Below are 18,625 nucleotides of genomic sequence, written 5' to 3' on the forward strand. Positions count from 1 at the left end.
TATAGAGTATGTCATATGTTGTATCAAATTGATGTAACTGACATAAAGATAGGGCCTTTTATGGGGGGGGGGGGGAGCATAATTTATTGCTTTTCTGAAAGTATAATTGAATTTGAATACTTTGCTGTTTCCCTTACAGTACCACCGACTGGACATCATAGTTTATTCATCGTTTTATTTATCACAACATCACTATTATAAAACAAGAAAAACAGCGAAGGAAGGAAAGCACATCTACTCCCTCTCTCCCTCTGTGGCCCACACCCACATCCCTATTATGTGTGTTTAAACCAATCAGTGAGATACGTCACCCCACATAACCTCCTACACAGCGAACCCTCTTTGAGAGGTGCTGATAGCTACCTGTCTGGCTGACAGATTGGGAGTTTCAACTTTGAGTATCAGGTCAGCTGTGAACCAACAGACTGAGAGAGGGATGCAGCGGAGCTCCAGCTGTTTGGTTTTAAGACTGCCAGCAGCAGATGGGGCCCCGTTACAGTCGAGGGAACAAGTTATGCTTCCAGTCCAGCTGTATCACTTGAAAAAATGCTGTATTTTTTCTTTTTTTTTTGTTTTGACTCCAAAACATCAAAATGATTGATTTTCCAAGCTTGTTCCATTCATGCATCTGGGCTTTGGAGCGGCGTTTGCTTAGTATTAATTTATATCAAAGGGGAAAGGATTTTAACAGAGGGGCACATCAATCAATCAACCAAGTTTGTGGATTTTATGAGAGCGAAGTGTGTTTCTTTTTGCATGTTCCCATATCCAGACCTCATCAGCTGGTCTGGGGATTCAAACCAGCCACAGTACATTCACAAGCCTGCTTCTCTATTTTTTAAACTGCTGCCTCCCACATAATTTTATGATGTGTAGTTCTTTTACCTTCCCTCCCCACAATGGTGTATATACTATAAATATCATAGGAAGCCTTATTTGTTAAAAGATGTTAGGAATTTGTTAGATGTCATGAATGGAAGCCTATCTATCTATCTATCTATCTATCTATCTATCTATCTATCTATCTATCTATCATCTATCTATCTATCCATCTATCTATCTACCTACTGTATCTATCTAGTGCTGATCCTAGAACCTCTGTTCATTCATTGGCAATTGGAGAGCACGTGGTATATTTTCTGATATCCCCATTGGCCAGTTCATATGAAACGAGTTCCGTTTCCCTTCGGTCGTATTAAAACTACGGAAGTTAGTTCCAGCCTAATGATTACCAATACCTTGTAATTAAATGCGTCGCCTGTTATCACCCCCTCAATTATTCCTAAACTCGTGAACAAGAATACATTTTGCATAGAGCGTATCTGAAATTGTGCAGTGTTTATTGTTTACTATCATTATTTACTTTTCGCGGAGGGATTCATATGCCGCTGCCGCTTCCGGCTGAGGCGTGGAGCGTTATTTGAATTGCTTTCTACGCTGTTTTCAGTTTCCTGTCTTTTTGTAAGAAAAATAACTTCTTATGGCCGTGTGTGTGCCATTATAGTTCATTATAGGACATATATATATATATATATTTTTAAACTTTTTCTAGGGTAGATATCGGTATCATTTACCGTACATTTGCAAGGTAAGTTTTGAATGTTCTCTCACAACATGGTCTGTTTTGTGCAGGGCATTCACCGCTGGACATAACGTTAGTTAGCGAACGTTATTTGCTAACATCTGGCCATCTTGTTGGCTATCTGGCTTTCTTGGATAACCTCAGCAAGCAAGCCATAGCGTGGTAATTCCAGGGAGTTAGCTTGAATATAATAACATCCTGCAATTACGTTGGCGTGTCCGTCAGATAACCAGCAATGGATGCACATCAACATTAACGTTACGTTGCTACTGTAAGCTAACGCTGCGGTCTCGTGTGAAGAGAATGTCACGCCAAACTCAATTAAAGAAAATCTGGCAGTTTTATCTTTCCTTTATCGGTTATGATACATATGTGGTATAATATGACTCAGTAGGACTGTTGGGTTCACTCTTCATTTCGGCATGTATCCGATACAGCATTTATTGCGACACATTTTCAACTTTTACAATTGGTTCGCCATTTTTCCCTACAACCTTCTTCCATCAAATTCACTGGCAGCGACACATGTGAACCAATTCTAAAAGTTGATGTTTTATTGAAATAAAGTGCTGCTTGGTGGATTCTCTATAAGTTTACCGATTTTCCCAGAAGCTCATATCAATTCGTAAAAGGGGCTGTATTCTACCAGGTATCTACGTTTACCGATAACCAAGGGAACATTAAACTGCCAGATTTATGGATTTTTGTCCATAAGTATCGTAAACTATCATGGTCTACAAGGGTCGGCCTTACTGAGACCAGGTATTATTGACTTACAAGTGACTGGCTAGTAAGCTGCAATTATCAGAACTTACCCTGGTAGCAAATGTTACAGCTTTGCATGACCATGTGTTTCAGCTGCTCTTAATTAATAATATATGTTTTATCTCTATGCAGAACATGGCTGGTACTGAGGGAGATGAGAAGGTGATAGCAGGCCTGTTGCCGTCTTCAGAGGAGGACTACACTTGTCTCTTGGGTGACACTTCGGGCCCCCTGGATTTCTCCCAGCTCACACCTTCTGAATTTGGCATCTCCAGCCAGAGTTTCACCCTATCATCAGCAAACCACAAAGGTGAGACCTCTGGTGTTTATTTGATGCTAAACTGTTGTTACATAGCTGTTCACAGACACCAGTGTTTCCTCCATATAAAAAAAAATACTTTAACAAAAGTGTAGGCCTCAGCTTTAAAATTAAGGATTGAAATATACAAAGTACAAAATACAACCAGCATTTCAATCACAAATGTGACCAAAGCAGCAGACCAAAGCAACTCAAGTTACCCTCAAGCACCACTGATGCATATAATCACAGATAAAACACTGACTGAGACTGTAGAGGTAAACTTTTGTGATACCTGTTTGTGGCGCCAGTATGTAGAGTTTCACTGAAGTGGCAGTTTTCTCCCTCTTACTATAGATAAGTTTCGTCTGGCCCAGCTAAAGGCAAGGCGGAGGTCCAATGTTGGTGTCCGGGGCTCCCCAGCGACAAATTCCCTCATCCGCTACATGGCACAGCAGAAAATAAAGACCCCACCGACCCACAAAACTCCTGAGGTGAGATGCACCTTGGAATACAGTTGAGCAAATCCTATACCCCTTACACACCATATTAGAGTGCTAGGGAATACACAGGTCGACCCAGGTATGGTGACCCCTGCATGGCATGGGCCCAGATGCCTACCATAATATTCCTGGGTCGTGCGTGTGTGGAAGGGGTGTCGGACAGATGCGCTGCCTGTCACTGTAATTGCAGAAGCCGGTGACCTGCCAAGCTGCGTCGCTGAGCAAATATATTTGTTTTGCTGTCTCACCTCCCAGCCTGTCAAAAGCAGTCCCTTCGTTCCCCGAGTCGCCTCCACACTGAGGCAGAAGATGGCCTCCTTCCAGAGCCTGATGGATGTGGAGGAGAGTGAGGTCTGTGGTCCGACGCCAAGGCAGGACAGCGAGACTGGAGGATGCATCAAGACAAGAGATAATCTGTCTGGTGAGGCCGCCTCATTGCCACAGGATTAATGGTTTCATTTCTCGTCTGGGATTTCTGTATGATGTCTGGAGGCACCGTTCAAAAACAGTGACTTAATAGATATAAGCCTGAATTTGACAATATCTTACAGCACTGGTTTCTTTTAAGCTTGGTCAGCTTCATAAATGGGCCAATCTGTGTGCTGTTTTGTTGTTGGGGTTTGACTTTATCATCTCCTTTCGTTTGATCATGGTGGGTTTTTTTTTATTTTTGTTTGTTTAATTAATTTTTTTTAACCGAGTTGTCCCCAAGTCCCATTTGTTTTTGTATGTTTACGTAACTTGGCTTGTTGATGGGTGGATTTGTTCCTCTCAGATGGGAGAAGCCTTGATGGTGGGAAGGAGAACTGCCCGCCCCCGATGACACCCACACCCAACAAGAGGAGGCGCGTGGGCCCCCTCAGGGACTGCGAGGAGGAGATTAGGGGGGGCAACACTCCTATCCTCCGACACATCAGCCTGAAGGAGCAGGAGGTAGCCTCACTCTGACCATGTACTTACTTGACTGCCCTAAATAATTCAACTAAAAGGTTTTACCTCTCTTTACTTGGCTTACTTTGAATCTGTTGATTATTTTTAACTGCTGTATCTCTACGAGTCTTAAGTTGGGATGGTAGATCTCATAAAGCACTATGCAGTATACTTCTACAAACATCAAAAAGGGGGGGAAATAGCAAGCACTCTCAAACAAACCATGTTTGTGCAGAATGCTTGCTATTCTTCCAGTTTTTGCACATTTGCACCTCATTTTTCTCCGTCTTTGGTTAAATTATATTATTTTAAAATCATATTTTCTGTACCAGTGATGTTAGTGTTTTTGCTGTTGTCAATCATCTCCACAGGTTGATAAGGAACCGGTGACACAGGTTGTGACGCGAGGACCAACGCCATCCAAGCAGACGGTGGAAGAGGCCCAAGCTGTGCTATTCTTCCCACCCCTCCATCTTGACTCCCAGCCGCCCACGTCCTGTGAGCTCAAGGCCTGTTCCCCTACCAAGAACCAACAGGTTGGGTCCTAATCCTACCAAATACATTACCAGCTGGTCAGCAAAATTTTGATTTTAGATCCATTTTGAGGGCTATGACGCACTAATCAGGCGTTCATATCTGTGTTCGACGTCAGAGCTTTGTTTGCGTCAAGCACTGAAATTGTGTTGATGAACTACAACAACCATGATTCATTGTGCCTATGACTCATGGAATGGCACATGGTATAGGATGGGCTTGATGGTATATGATATTCCAATAATGCTGCAGTAGCAAAAGTACTGAACTTGCTAAATGAAAGGTTATTAAAAATGCAGCCAAAATATACACATGCAACTGAAAGAAATCCAGTCCATCATTAGTTGAATAGACACAAAGTATTGAAAAAAATATCTTTTTGAATTGTTGAAACATTCAAATATTGTAATAATATTCAGTCTTATATAACAATCTCCTCTGTGAAGCACTCCTAGCTTCTCCAGCTGCAGTCCAGCAGAATATGTGAGATCTCACAGACTCTCTCGCTCTCTCTCTCTCTCTCTCTCTCTCTCTCTCTCTCGCTCTCAACAGGAGGGTTTCTTTGAACTCCAAAGCCCCAGCAGACCGCAGCCTGACGACCCAGCAGCCGTTCTGCCAGCCCAGCCTGCCTCCCCCTTCCCCATGCCCTCCCTCCCCTCTCTGCTGGAGATGCAGCCCACAGGTAAACACACCGCTCTCTGTGGGCCATGCTAGAGTAACCGGCCTTTTATCTTGGTTTACCCCTGCCTTTGAGGCTTACCACACAGAGCTAAGCTCACTACAAAGTATTCAGGCGGCTCACAGGGAGAATAGCAAAGTTGTATTTTAAAAGAGGAAAAGCCCTCATTGTGTGTGGTTAAATAATGGCATTTGAGGCTTCTGTATTGGAGAACACTGTGTGTGTGTGTTTCAGCTGCAGGAGGGGTGTTAATGTTTCTCGAGAGATGCCAGTACTAGCATCAGATATAGGGCCAATATCAGATAGATGGGCACTGATAGTACATGCAGTATCAGGATCAGTGCTGATGCAACTCCCAGGCAATCATACTCGGATTGGCAAATGGAGCTGTCCCAATATCGATGCTAATGACATGGGTGTGCCGCAATATAAAACTTTTCTGGTGGGAGGAAAAATGTCTCCTGACGAGGAAATGCTACTACTTGTGAAATTCATATGAATAACACCTGTTGTTTAGACAAGGAGCCTTGACTATGCATGCTAAATGTCATTAACTACTACACTGTTCTTTATCTATAAATCTATTCTAAATCGGCTTGTTGTGTCTGTTAACTTACATCCTAGGTAACTCTTCTTGGTTCTGAAATTGGTATTGGTACACCACTAATATCACAAGAAAATAGTGTGTTATTATCAGGGAATTTCCCCAAATTGTGAAATCCAATAGCAAAGCCACTTGATTTCCTGCCTTTTCACACATTCAATCAGACGGGTACCAGCAGTGGAAAAAGTGGTCGGTACATTCTAGGTTCCTCTCTCTCTGCAGGGGTGTGTGACTCCACAGCGACCTCCACCGCGAAGAAGAAGCGGGTGCGCTTCGGAGGTCCGCTCTCTCCCGAGTTTTTTGACAAGTACCTGCCCCCCAGCACCCCACTGCAGAAGGGCGGCACTCCAGCCCGAGCACCCACGCCGGGTGTGGGCCTTCAGCTGCGCTCGGTGCTGAAGACCCCCCAGAGGAGCGAGCCCCGGACCACGCTCGCCCAGCCAGACTCCAGCAGCCCCTCTGCGTTCGGCGCCTCGCCTACGCTCGCAATGCCTCGCAACCGCAGAATGCAACCTATGGGAGAGGACGTTGAAGAGATGTGTGGAAAGGTAACATGATGCGATGTTGGTATAGCTTCTGCTGTAACAGTTCAGAATGTGATAGAGGCCAGGTGTAAAAGCTGTGTGTGTATGTTTCACAATTTCTCTGGGTCAGTAGTTACAACAGAAATAATGCAACCTATAACTTTGTCACCAAAACAAACAATAGTTATGTTTACATGCACGCTAATATTCTTGTAATATTCGGGATACTCAAGTGTTCCGTTCATAAGCTGGCTTATGTAAATACCATATCACATTTATAATAAATACAACATAGATAGGGATTTGAGAACAGGTTATTAAAGGGGCATGTAAACAGCCTATCCCAAATAAGACCTTAACCAGGATGTGAGCCACTATCTCTAATATTGTATGCATGTATCTGTAGTTGTGACAGTCAAGTTCTGATTGTTTTTTCTGCTCCTAGATTGCCTTCCCTTCAATGGAGGAGCTTGACTCTTCGTTGACGAACAACGCAGGTCGGTTATTTTAGTTGGTTGTCCCTGAGAACTACCTGTGCAGCATAATCAAACACTATTGCACGATAACCGCACTTTCCATTTGTCATATTTTCAGAACGCACCTGGGAGGCCCAGCCGTTGGATTTAAACACTGCTTTTCAAGAGGAGTCTCTTCCCGAGACGCTGACAGGTGAACTGCAGTCTTACTCCTCCCTTCTGTCTTCCTCTTTCATCGTCACTTCACCTCCTGTCTTTACCTCCCCTCATCTCCACCTTCTCATGTCTCCCTGAACCTCAGTGACTTGTCAAGGTTTAACAATGGTGTCAGTGAGTGTCAAACGGTACAGCTCAAGAGAAATGTTTTTTTAGGGTTGTTATTTAAAAAAAATTTCTAGGATTTCAGGTTCTTGTACAAACCATTCACACTCATCTAACATGGGAGATATGTCTTTATGCTTTTGTTTCCCTGCCTTCCTGATCATGCCGTGTCAATACAGAACTGTATGTTTTGCCCCAGTAGGATGGGATATGAATTACAGGGTAATGAGGATAATAAAATATTAGTCATGCTCCTGTTTTATTCATAGCTTAGGATGGTATTTAGCCAGATGGAGGTGCATAGTATGGTAAGACGTTCCCAAATGTAAACGCCTCTGCAAAGTATGCTAGTTGTATAATAGATAGACCCAAGGTAGACATTCAGTCATTTCCATTGTAGTTCCACAAATTCAATTCAGGTTATTCTACAGATAGAATACTTGCCTGTAGTTGTCGTAGCAGCTGGCAGGATCTAGCTCTGCTGATGGACTTTAACTTCTGCCTTCACCTTACTGGCTCCCAAGAAGGAGTGTATGGCATACTGTAGGTGTAGGTGGGTTCAAACCAGTTACATTGGCAAAAGCCTCCTCAAATGCCTCCATGTCAGCGTGTATTCACTTTGACAGACAAAAGTGAAATAGTGCGCTCATTGGCAATCAGGAAGTACTGTGACTAGTAGCCAAATCATCTGCAAATGAGTTGAAACACAGAAATGTCTCTCTGGATGGGCCTGGAGTTATCAGACCCCCTACGAGTGTGCTGAAAAACGCTAGGTAATTGGGGCCGAAATTAATACTGAGGTTGAAGGGGGAGATCACTGACACGGTTGCTCCACATGGGATTCAAATTAACAAATAACTCCATAATTAATTACCCTGCCTGCCCCGGAGAAATAATCCCACCCGAATGGGGCTTTTGCTGTAGCTGCTGCCCCAGAGCCCGAGGCCGAACCCAGTGGGCCCTCCCAGACCGATGCCCTGGATGAGCCTGAACCCCAGCCAGGGACAGAGATACAGCCTGAACCCGGTATTGAAGCTCCAGTCCCAGCTCCAGCTCGATCTAGCAACCGAAAGAGAAAGGTCTGCCATTATCACTTTTTTTATGTATTTATTTTTATCCCCTTTCTTGGGAGAGGGTTTGCTGGGCACACAAGCTCTTTTTCAGTAACACCCTGTTTCAAATTCATACAGTTGCCCAGTACAACCACAGTCTCTTACTGCTTGAGCAATTGTTATTACTACCCTCTATTGAAGCTTTCACTGAGAAATTTCCATTTATACACACAAAAAATCCTAAATCTCTTCCCTTCCAGCGAGCACCAGAGCCTGAATCTCCCACTGAAGCTCCAGCTCGCTCCAGCAGCCGAAGGAGAAAGGTCTGCCATTATCACATACTGCTCTCAACTGGATCTCACTCTGAGAAATCTCCATTTACGCAGCCATTTACTTACCAGAAGAGATTGTCTTTTTAATAATTTAGGGGTTTTATCGCACTCCCATCTAATCTAGTGTTTAATCCCACCGGATCTGAACTTAATCACAGCAAAGGATATCCACTCTGTGTGAGAGTGTGTGTATGTGAGAAAGAGAGTGTGTGTGTGTGTCGATATAATACATCCTGATGCCAGCTCTCTGTTCCCTCAGCAGCCGGAGGAGAGCGAACCTGTGAAGAGGTCGACGCGCTCTGCTGCCAAGTTGGCCTCTGGGAAGATGAAGGTGAGTTGGCCGGGTCGCACCGTTTGATTTCTCTTTACACCGCTTCACCAAGGGAGGCAGCCATGGAATCAATGGCTGCACAACTTAGCTATAACTTATTTTGCTTGACCTAAGGAAGAGAACTGTGCATGCATACCCGGACTTGTGCACATGCAGGCAAAACATTGTTCTTTGAGTATCAGTGACAAGCCATGGCACTGTGGTCTTCAAGTAGTAAATTTAAGTTAGAATTCACTCCTCTAAATCTGGATGCTATCAAACACATTTTCTACAGCTCAAGTCTGTTTTTTACAGAGTGCTATCGAAAATAAAGTAAAAATTGTTTTGTGAACATTATACCAATGACTTCACACCGCAGCTGCAAAGATTGGCACAGCTCCCATAATCACCTTCTTAGATGGAAATCCGTATATGAATTGCTGTACAGTGATGTATGGAGTGTTATCTAAGTCTTTTAATGATTGTAGGGAAACACTTACTCAGGCATTTTGTAATAAATCACATTTTTGTGTAAGCAGTGCTTCTGTGTGGATGTAATATATTAGAAAAGATGTTTGCCAACATTATTGAAGGCAGCTGCTCAACTAGGAAGCCAGACAGATGAGATCATATTCAAATAAAGGGCTTATTAATTAAATCTATATGTCATTGCCACAAATGTGCTATGCAACTGTATAGAATCTGTCCTCTGTCCAGTTTTTAAATTGGTTTATTGTACATTGTTACAAATTTGCTTTTTAAACTCAGGGATTGAAGTATAGGGTTTTTCTTAAGGTTGATGCAGACAGTTTTTCAGTGGACACTGTTGATAGCCAAATGTCCAAATTTGACCATTTTCATGCCAAAATACTATTTGGTGTTTGCCCCAGGATTTTATTCTTGGCACGGTGGAAAAGCCTGCTATACCATTTACACCATGGGACACCAAAAGTCTCCACTGAAAACAATAACATTCATGAATACTTGTGGGGAATCAGATCAAAATGTCGCATTAGAATCAATTCAGGTTAAGGACTTCCCATAGACAGCCAGTGTAGTATTGATCAATTCTACAATAAATATGTAATCAAACAAACTGCATCATATCAGAGGTGGACTGTACCAACTATACCAACGATATCTGATTTTTAACAGAAGGCCAATATCAGGCCGACATATCAGCGTAAACCTACTCACCATGTGGAATGTCTCTCCATAGGCGACCTCAACGAATCGTCGATGGGGCGCTAAGGAGGTAGACCGCACCTTGTACGGCTCCAGGGAGTACGCCTCCAAGAACCCCACCCTCAGCCCCATCACCGAGAGCCTGTCCTCCGCCAGTCAATCCCCCACACAGCAGCCTCGCTCTAGGGGGTGCACAGGTAAAACACACAGGGTGTCATACATTCCCTAAAAGTACATTCACACCACGGAACTTAAAATCCAAACTTCAGATGGGAACCTTCAATTATCTTCACACATCAGACTCCTAAATATCTTTCCGGTATGAAACTTAAATTGAACTTGAACGATTCTTATGGGGAAGTTGGGGAAATATACTGATATTGTACTAGTGTATGCCATTATTGGTATCAAATGTCATGCTGATGCCAGGCTAAATTTGGTCTAATAAAATGGGTTAAATAGGGTATTGGTTGAATTTACTGAATACTAAAATATAGTACAAGAGCCATGTGTAAGAAGAAATCACAGAAAACCACTCGATTTTTCTGCCTGTTTCATAGACTGATAGATATTGGCTAATTTCCCTGATGGAGAAAAATGAGGTTTATCTCAATCATTTTTGTCCAGGGACCCCAATCTAACAGTTCAAGTCTACATTAGTCACTGAAGATGCTGGATCTACTCATCACTATATCTGTGCTTGCAATAGGCAAACTATCAAGGCACTTCTATCTTTAAAAGTCGATCATGTCAACAAGTATATATTAGCATTGTGAGCAGTGATTCTGTGCAGCTTATAGTGCTCAGAATTGCTTTTTTTGGTGAATCTAAACCTTGGCTGAAACACATCTATCAGAAGGAGTAGATGCAGTATTTGCCTACCCAGAATGAGACTTTTAGATGAACACACACAAATATTATACAGATAGCTTCCAAGACACAGCACTGCTCAGAACTAGTCGTACACAGTTTGCAAATGATTGTACTTTAAAAAGTATATGGATGGATGCTTGTTGCCCTGACCTAAACGTTTTGTGCTCTCATTGATTCCCAAAATAGTGTATGGTCAAATGAAAAATATAGATTATATTGGAGTTTTAATTAGGGATGCCCCGATAACGTTTTTTGCCGCCGATTGTCTATGAGCCATATCTGCCGATACCGATCGACCATACTGTTTTTTTGTTTTGTTATAGCAGCTGGTATAGCAGTATTATAGGTCTAACAGTTTCCATTTTACATACATTTCATCCATCAAATTGAGTCCTGGTTAAAAAGTATCCACATTTTCTTTTTTTTCTACCTCAATATTTACTTGATCATTATGTAAACAAAACCATGTTCGTTCTAGGTAGCGCAACATGATTTAGTGAGATAACCGAAGCACAAGACTCACTGTTGCCGCTTGCCTGTGTTGTTGAGTGGAGTTAAATACCTCCGAAGATATAGGCTGTCCGTTTCAGTCTTTGTTTTTGTATAGCCTAAGTGAATGTTCTTAAGAGAGAGAGAAATGAGACTTTTCAGTTGCCTCTCCGCTGTTAGGGTCTCGACCAGACCTTAGATCGGGCCCAAAAAAACAAGCCCGACCCTACCCAAGCCCGTGCACATTCTGTCTTAAAACCAAAATTTTCTTAGTAAGTTGGCTATAAGTAAACTAATTCTGAGTTGTTTGAATGACAAAAATCTGTTCGGAATTACGTGCGGGATCTTACTGAATAGCCTACTTCCTCTCGCAAGGGACTCGCAAAGCGAGTGTGGTGCCGTAGGCAGCGAAAACCCGACACTTACATTTCAAATCGTAACCTTTGATTGACTGGTGATAAAAACATAATTGACACAAGGAATTAACAATCAGACTTTGCGGATTACAGAGAAAGTTGAATGACAGAAATCTGTTCAATCAGAATCAGAATTACGCACGGGATCCATGGTTATCAACCTGCCTGCGTGCGCATGGCGCCAGAGGAGAGGAGGAGATGCTGTGCCACTGCTGACTGAGATGTGAATATGTATCGATCACAGTGATTGATACATAAGGTTTAAGGTTACAATCTTATAATACATATAACATTCTGATTATCACACCAAATAGCTTACTCCCCACCCCAATTATTGAAAAAAAAAAAAAAAAAGACGTTAGCGCTATATCTCTGATCACGAGACCAGCCGGCCGGGCCGAGGAATGGAGGGGAAATTCCTACCCGACCCGGCTCGGGTTCGGGCAGAGAATCAAACCTCTGGTCTCGACCGTCGTCCAGTTCAGCACCGTGGACAGCGGTGCAGAGTGCAGACCATTACGTGCACATGGCTCACGTGTTTTGCGTCATCGATCGGTTTTTGCAATCGGCGACTATAAAGCATTATCGGAATTCTCCGATCTCATATTTATACTGACTATCGGCTGATTCCGATTGCTGGCCAATCGATCGCGGCATCCCTAGTTTTAATGTGGAGAGGCACTCTCACTCCTCAAAGAAGCCAAATGCATGTAGTCATATGCAAACAGGCACATACATGTTTGAGTTGTAGGCCCATGCTCTCAATGACTGTCACTCAGATATTTTGGATGTATCATCCCATAACAATTCCACATGGATTTTCACCACATGGACACATGGACGTACACACACATACCATCCCACAAATGCACCTCTGCTCCCTGTACACATTGCCGTGATATTTAAATTTGTTTGTCTGTTATTAAATCTGTTATTTTACTATTTCCACAGCAACCTTAACACTTTAATGTTTCAAATAGATTTTTAAACCCAGATTCTGTTATTCCTTCTGCGATTGTCTGCAAAATGGAAAACATAGGGCCTTACTCATTGAATGTAGCACAGATTGCACTAAGCACCATTGCATACAGTCTAAAACATATTTTTAGCTGCAACCAGCAGCTAGTATAAGTCACTCTGTCGGGCAGTTGGTAGGATCAGGCTGTCGGCCGCAAAAAACAAAACAAAAAACATGTGCATGTACAACCGCAGGACCCAGAGATTCAATACCTATAGCCTTCTCAGGCAGCCACACTGCTGCTGTAGCTCACTTGGCAGGACAGCATACTTTCTTATCCCTGGCTCAGCAAATTAGGCTTTTGTTTTTGGTTTCACAGAGCCAAGTAGGTTGCAGCTTATCACAAATTGTGTGCTGATTTATTAAATATGTCATACAATGTTTTACGGTACAAAATCCAAACTGCTTTGCTAGCTTGTAGTTAGTGAACTGGTTAAAGTTAAGGCCTAAAAGCAAACATTTTTATGTCCCTCCATCGTGGTACATGGTATGTGGGACATTATGCTGACATAGCTCTGTCTGTCTGTCTGTCTGTCTGTGTGCAGACACATTCTTGTGAACATAATAACTCAAGAACAACACATGATAGAAACTTAATTCTTACACGACAGGTTCCCCCTATAGAGTAGATGACAGTTCACATTAAAACCACCCTTGTGTTATGTGAAGAGACAAGTATGTTGACTTGATGACCTTAATTAATGACCTCATTAGAATAACTGGTTATGTTTAATATATGGTGATTATGGTGGGACATTACTCAAGTGTCTCTTGTTATAAACTACCTCTTTCGTCTACTTTTTTAAAATGATGATTTACTATGATACATAAGAGTTGAGGTCATGCTCGGCCTTCAGCCTGGTGCCCGTGTCCACACTGTTGCTAATATCTCACAGTATACCATTCCTGCTAGTGTTGCTTGATTCAAGTCCAAACTCCGACTGGGTAATAACAGACTTTGCTTCTGTGCTGTCGGGGGAAAAACCCTTGTAACTGCAAACCGGGAATTTTTCTTTTCTTCATTTGATTTCTTCTTTTCTTCATGTGATTGGAAATTTTACATAGCCCTTGAAGTGCTGGGTAACTTTCCATGACCGTGGAACCCACTGGCAAACTTTAAAAATCCATTTTTGTCAGTGTGAAAAAAAAAAAATCCTGAAAAGCTTTTAACTTTTGGAGGTCCAAAGTTCATCTGCCAGCAGTGATATGTTTGATAGTCATCAGTTTTGCACCACAGTCCTAAGATTGTTTTGTCCTCCTTTGCCCCCAGCAGCCCAAGACCAGGAGCCCTGTCTTTCCCTTCCCAATGTGGGAGAGCTTACCAACAGTGACCCCGCCACCGGTGCGGCTGTGGCTGCAGCTCTGCTACATAGCTGCTCACCAACCACCAACAACACTCAAGAGACGGGCGACATCAGCACCACAAACCCCTGGGAAACCCCTTCGGAAGCCCCTATTGAATCTGCAGCCCCCAGCAAACGGGGGGCAGGAGGGGGGCAGGAGGGTAGGAGGCACTCGGGGCCCAGGCTGAGCTCCAGGGCTGGCAGGGGGGTCGCAGGGAGGGGACGGAAGGGAAGGAAGGTCAGTGTCCCTGTTGACGACTGCCTCAGCGAGGAGCCTCAGGACCAGCGGGAGACTGGAGGCAAGGCAGATGAGCGCTGTGAAGACCAAACTACTACAAACCTAGAGACATCAGAGGAAACCCTGTCCGACCACATTGTGACTGAAAACAGGGAAGTTGACACTGAAGAGCATTGTCCGCAGACCCCTGTAGATGCCCCCTGCACAGGCACAGAGTGGAATGCAGAACGTCATGAAAGTCTAGATGCACCCGCTTCAGCCTGCTCACCCTTAGATGTAGAAATTAGCAAGACTGCAAGTCTGTCAGAGGAGGACTTGGCAAACCAGGTGAAATCGGCAAAGAGAAACGCCAAGTCTGATGTGAGAGTGCGGAGCAGGTCCAGAGGCAGGAGGAGCTCTGTCAACAGAGAGGAGCAGGTAAGCCAGGCAGCGGAGCTCCAAATGGGCCATAAAGTGGAGAAGGGACTGAGAGACCAAGCAGCCATCCAACTGGAAACCAACACCCAGTCAAGCTCCGATAGCCAGGCCCTCGCTCCCTGGCAGGCCGAGTTTAACCTGGAGGATGTGTTCAAACCTGTAACCCCTAGAGGGCAGTGCTCGGTGCGCCGCAGCCTGAGGAACCAAAGCAACGCAGACCACAGCAGCGGCAGTTCGGGCCTGGCCTGGCTGCCCCGGACCTCGCCCGACTCGAGCAGACAGGCCCACAGGAGGACCCGGGGCCGCCGGCTCAGTGCCGCCCTGGCCCTCCGGCCTGCGCCCCCTGAGGAGACGCCCCGGTGAGCGCCTCCCAAAACACAAAGGGAGCTCCTCACAAGACTGCTTTTAATTTGCCACTAAACGTCCCCAGCCAAAAGACCTGAAAGGAGGGTGTCTGCCTGTCTGAGAGACTTTGAGTTATCGTCAGAATCAGTTTTTTACCAGGGTGTCCTGTAAATAGAATATAAAGATTGTAGTTTTGTGTTCTGGATCAGCAGTTAGTGATTTAATTATTGGCTGAGGTTTAAGGGGGATACGCAATGCATTGATAACACCTTTTACATGTAGCTCCCCTGTTTTCCTAAAATAAACGGAAACATTATTCAAAGTATTGTCTAATTGTTTTTATGTTAGCTGAAAACACTGGTGCTTTTGTTCCCAGTGAATTATAAGTGCTGGTCAGTAATTTGTAGCCAGTTTCCCTCCGGTAACTATGCCAATCAATACACTGAGAGCCCAATCATCTCCGCTGACCACCTCCCAATCAATAGCCAACCACTCTGTTAGTAATCACAGTGCATCTTCAGCTCGCTCTCCAAAGCCACTGGATGGAGCATCCTCCAGTCAATATTTCCTTGTGCACAGATGAAGATGGCTATTCTGCACTCACCGTCTATCAGGCAAGCGCAGGGGTGTTGGAGTAATGGAATGGTAATGTAAGGGGAAAATGTGCCTTACACACAGAAATCAAATTAATAAGCTTGATTGATTGTGTTTATGTGTGGTTGCTAGTGTTTTTCCTTTTCAGTTATGTGTACTGTTGTTGACATGCTGGCCCATGTCCAGAAGAGGTCCCCCTCTGCACTGGTCTGCAGTAGCTCCACTTAGCATGAGCTGACTTTATAGCTATTGAATGAGGCTAATATTCCATCAGTCATAAGAATAATAGCCCAATCAGAGAAAATGTCTCATGTAACCACCTCAAACAGAATAAACCAGTCCATTCTGAATGGACGTCAATGAGTTTCCAGTAAAGTCTTTAAAATACTCCTCAACATTCATTGATTGCACACCTTATTAGATCGCTTTGTATTATGCTCATTAAAGCAAATCATTCAGACTCTTTAAGTGGAAGGAATTCATTCAGAACAATTAAATATATTGGATCTAATTGTAGCCGCTGTGTTCACATATGTGTGATGCAGCTGTGGGGTCACTTCAGGAAGCAGATTTCCTTTGAGAAAACTAAGCAATAGCTGTGAATGAGTGCTCTATCATCATTATGCGAATTACTGTTTTGGTTTACATATTCAATTCAGCCAAGTGCAAGTAAATTGACCCCCAACCCCACATTCCAACAGTCACACTCATTGTTTAAATCAACCCCTCTGCACTGGCGCCATCCATCTGTCAGAGGGGACTGGAGAGAGCCAGTATGATTCAAATTCAGTTCACATTGGAAAATTGGCCCCCGGAATGATGCATGACTCTAATCTATCCATCACTGGGTAATTGACTCCCTCCTTTTACATCAAGTCAGTCGGCTGAAGGACACCAGAGGTTTTCCGGCTCCTAGTCCATGCCAAGGTCCTTTCTGTATTCCCACTGGAAGACGGATGGACAGGCTGACACTGACTAATTTAGACCTGTGCTGTCCCGGTGGGGCAACGGTGCCATCTGGCGGCAGCACAGGGGCGCTGCACATAGCCAGCCATTCGTCTGTCATCTTGATCAACTATCAGGAGATGAAAGCTGCCATCTGAAGTGATCTTATCGTCAGAGAGGGAAGTAATTTGGTAGATACACATTCATTTATGTCAAAGGGGTTTTGGGAGTGATTTTTGCTCAGCAGCGGAACCTAAGATGAGTCATTTGTCTTTTCTTTTTTTTTTTTTCATAGCATCGTGCCCATTTCTTTTGCCCTGTCTGACTTTAAAACTGTTGTAACTGGGAGTGTCTATGTGAATGGGCTGTTTTATTGTGTGTGTGTGTGTGTGTGTGTGTGTGTACACAGCTAAACTGCTGCACCTCTATGCAAGGGGGTTGGGGTGAAGGGGGGTATTTTTCTCTGAGTGTGTGTATGTATGTATACAGCTAAACTGCTGCACCTCTATGCAAGAGGGTGGGGGTTCTGGGTGGTGGTGGAGAGTTTTCTCTGAGTGTGTGTATGAATGTGTGAGGGGTGTGAAGCCGAAGCCCCTGTCCCTGGCAGACGGGCATAGTGAAGACGGCTTAACACAAGAACAATGGGGTCCTTTGACCAAAACGACGCCCCCAAGACATGTGGCCTCCTGTCACCGTGGCAACCCCCCATGGGACAGGGAGCGGGCTGACAGCTGGAGAGGAGGACTTACAAAAATGGAGTCCATTTCTTTCCACTGAAGCTCCCCTGCACTACTCTATCATTCCCTCTTCTCCCCTCTCTTCCTCTGAACTGGGTCCGCGTGTGTGTGTGTGGCTTCCATTTCACTTTACGGCTTCATGTGATTGACCTTATGGGTTTGACTCGCCGCCTATAGGCCATCTAACTCCTCCAGACAAAAAGAGTTATAGACACGGGGCAATAAATCAAGTGGTTATAGCCTCATGTTCCTCCCAGTAATAACAGAGAGCATTGATCTCATTGATAAATATAGGGCTGAGCTGCAAGATTTCACACTCACTGTATGCTTGATTTTACGCCTCGTTCCAAAGCGGATGAGCACTTTCTGCACAGACACAAAGCGGCATAATACGTTATTTGTACCTTCGGATTTAGCGACTTTCGTCTTTCAATTAGTTAATTAGTAGCTGAATGGTATTAAGTTGTCCCGCTGCCCCAGTCTTTTCTGCGCTGGGTGCTGTGAGCCCTCTATTATTGATGCACAGAGGCACGCTCTCTAAGCCCTGCATAGCTCTCCTATGGAGCTAAAGACAGCAGGAGGAGGGCAACAAACAAAGGCAGGACAGCAACAAGAGACCCTCTAGCCACTCAGTTTGGTTTGCTGTCCCAGTGTGTCTGCATGCTACAGCTGTGGCTGGCTAAGACCTGCTTCACACAGGTGCCTCTGCGTGCAGCACGTAGGCCTCATGCACAATAAGGGGCTACAATGGACTTTTATTTGCTGTTGAACAGTTCTATCATAAAAGGCTATATATCCTTTTTGGGGAAAAAACTATCTGCAGTTTATAATTTAGTGTCACTAAAATATAGTGGATGCAGTCTGTAAAAGTTACCATTTTGTCTACTAAGGATTTATGTTGCCTGCTGTCCCTTAAAACGTAGGAGTTAAGTGCCACCTTTTTCAAATGCCGGATATCTCACCGAAAAACAAAACTGTTCAGTTGCAACACCACATGACATCAATCTGCAGCAGTCTTCCTCACCGCATAGTAGAGCATACAGTATATCTGGATTTCATTGTTTCATTTCATGATTTTTGAGCAAATATATTGATCAACAGTGCCAGGATCACAA

The 18,625-nt window shown here is 44.0% G+C and overlaps 1 protein-coding gene across 1 annotated transcript; it reads left to right on the plus strand.

Moving 5' to 3' along the window:
* The first annotated feature begins 1,451 nt into the window (after positions 1-1,451).
* Positions 1,452-15,518, plus strand: cdca2 (cell division cycle associated 2). The gene is made up of 15 exons (XM_071898748.2): positions 1,452-1,588; positions 2,480-2,657; positions 3,003-3,139; positions 3,404-3,569; positions 3,924-4,081; positions 4,450-4,614; positions 5,165-5,294; positions 6,118-6,443; positions 6,865-6,916; positions 7,014-7,088; positions 8,141-8,295; positions 8,529-8,591; positions 8,860-8,931; positions 10,130-10,292; positions 14,162-15,518. The coding sequence occupies exons 2-15, from the start codon at positions 2,483-2,485 to the stop codon at positions 15,250-15,252; spliced, it is 2,928 nt and encodes a 975-aa protein (XP_071754849.2). The 5' UTR covers positions 1,452-1,588; positions 2,480-2,482; the 3' UTR covers positions 15,253-15,518.
* The last annotated feature ends 3,107 nt before the right edge of the window (positions 15,519-18,625 follow it).

This window comes from Centroberyx gerrardi, chromosome 8 (assembly GCF_048128805.1).
Source record: "Centroberyx gerrardi isolate f3 chromosome 8, fCenGer3.hap1.cur.20231027, whole genome shotgun sequence".
NCBI lineage: Eukaryota > Metazoa > Chordata > Actinopteri > Beryciformes > Berycidae > Centroberyx > Centroberyx gerrardi.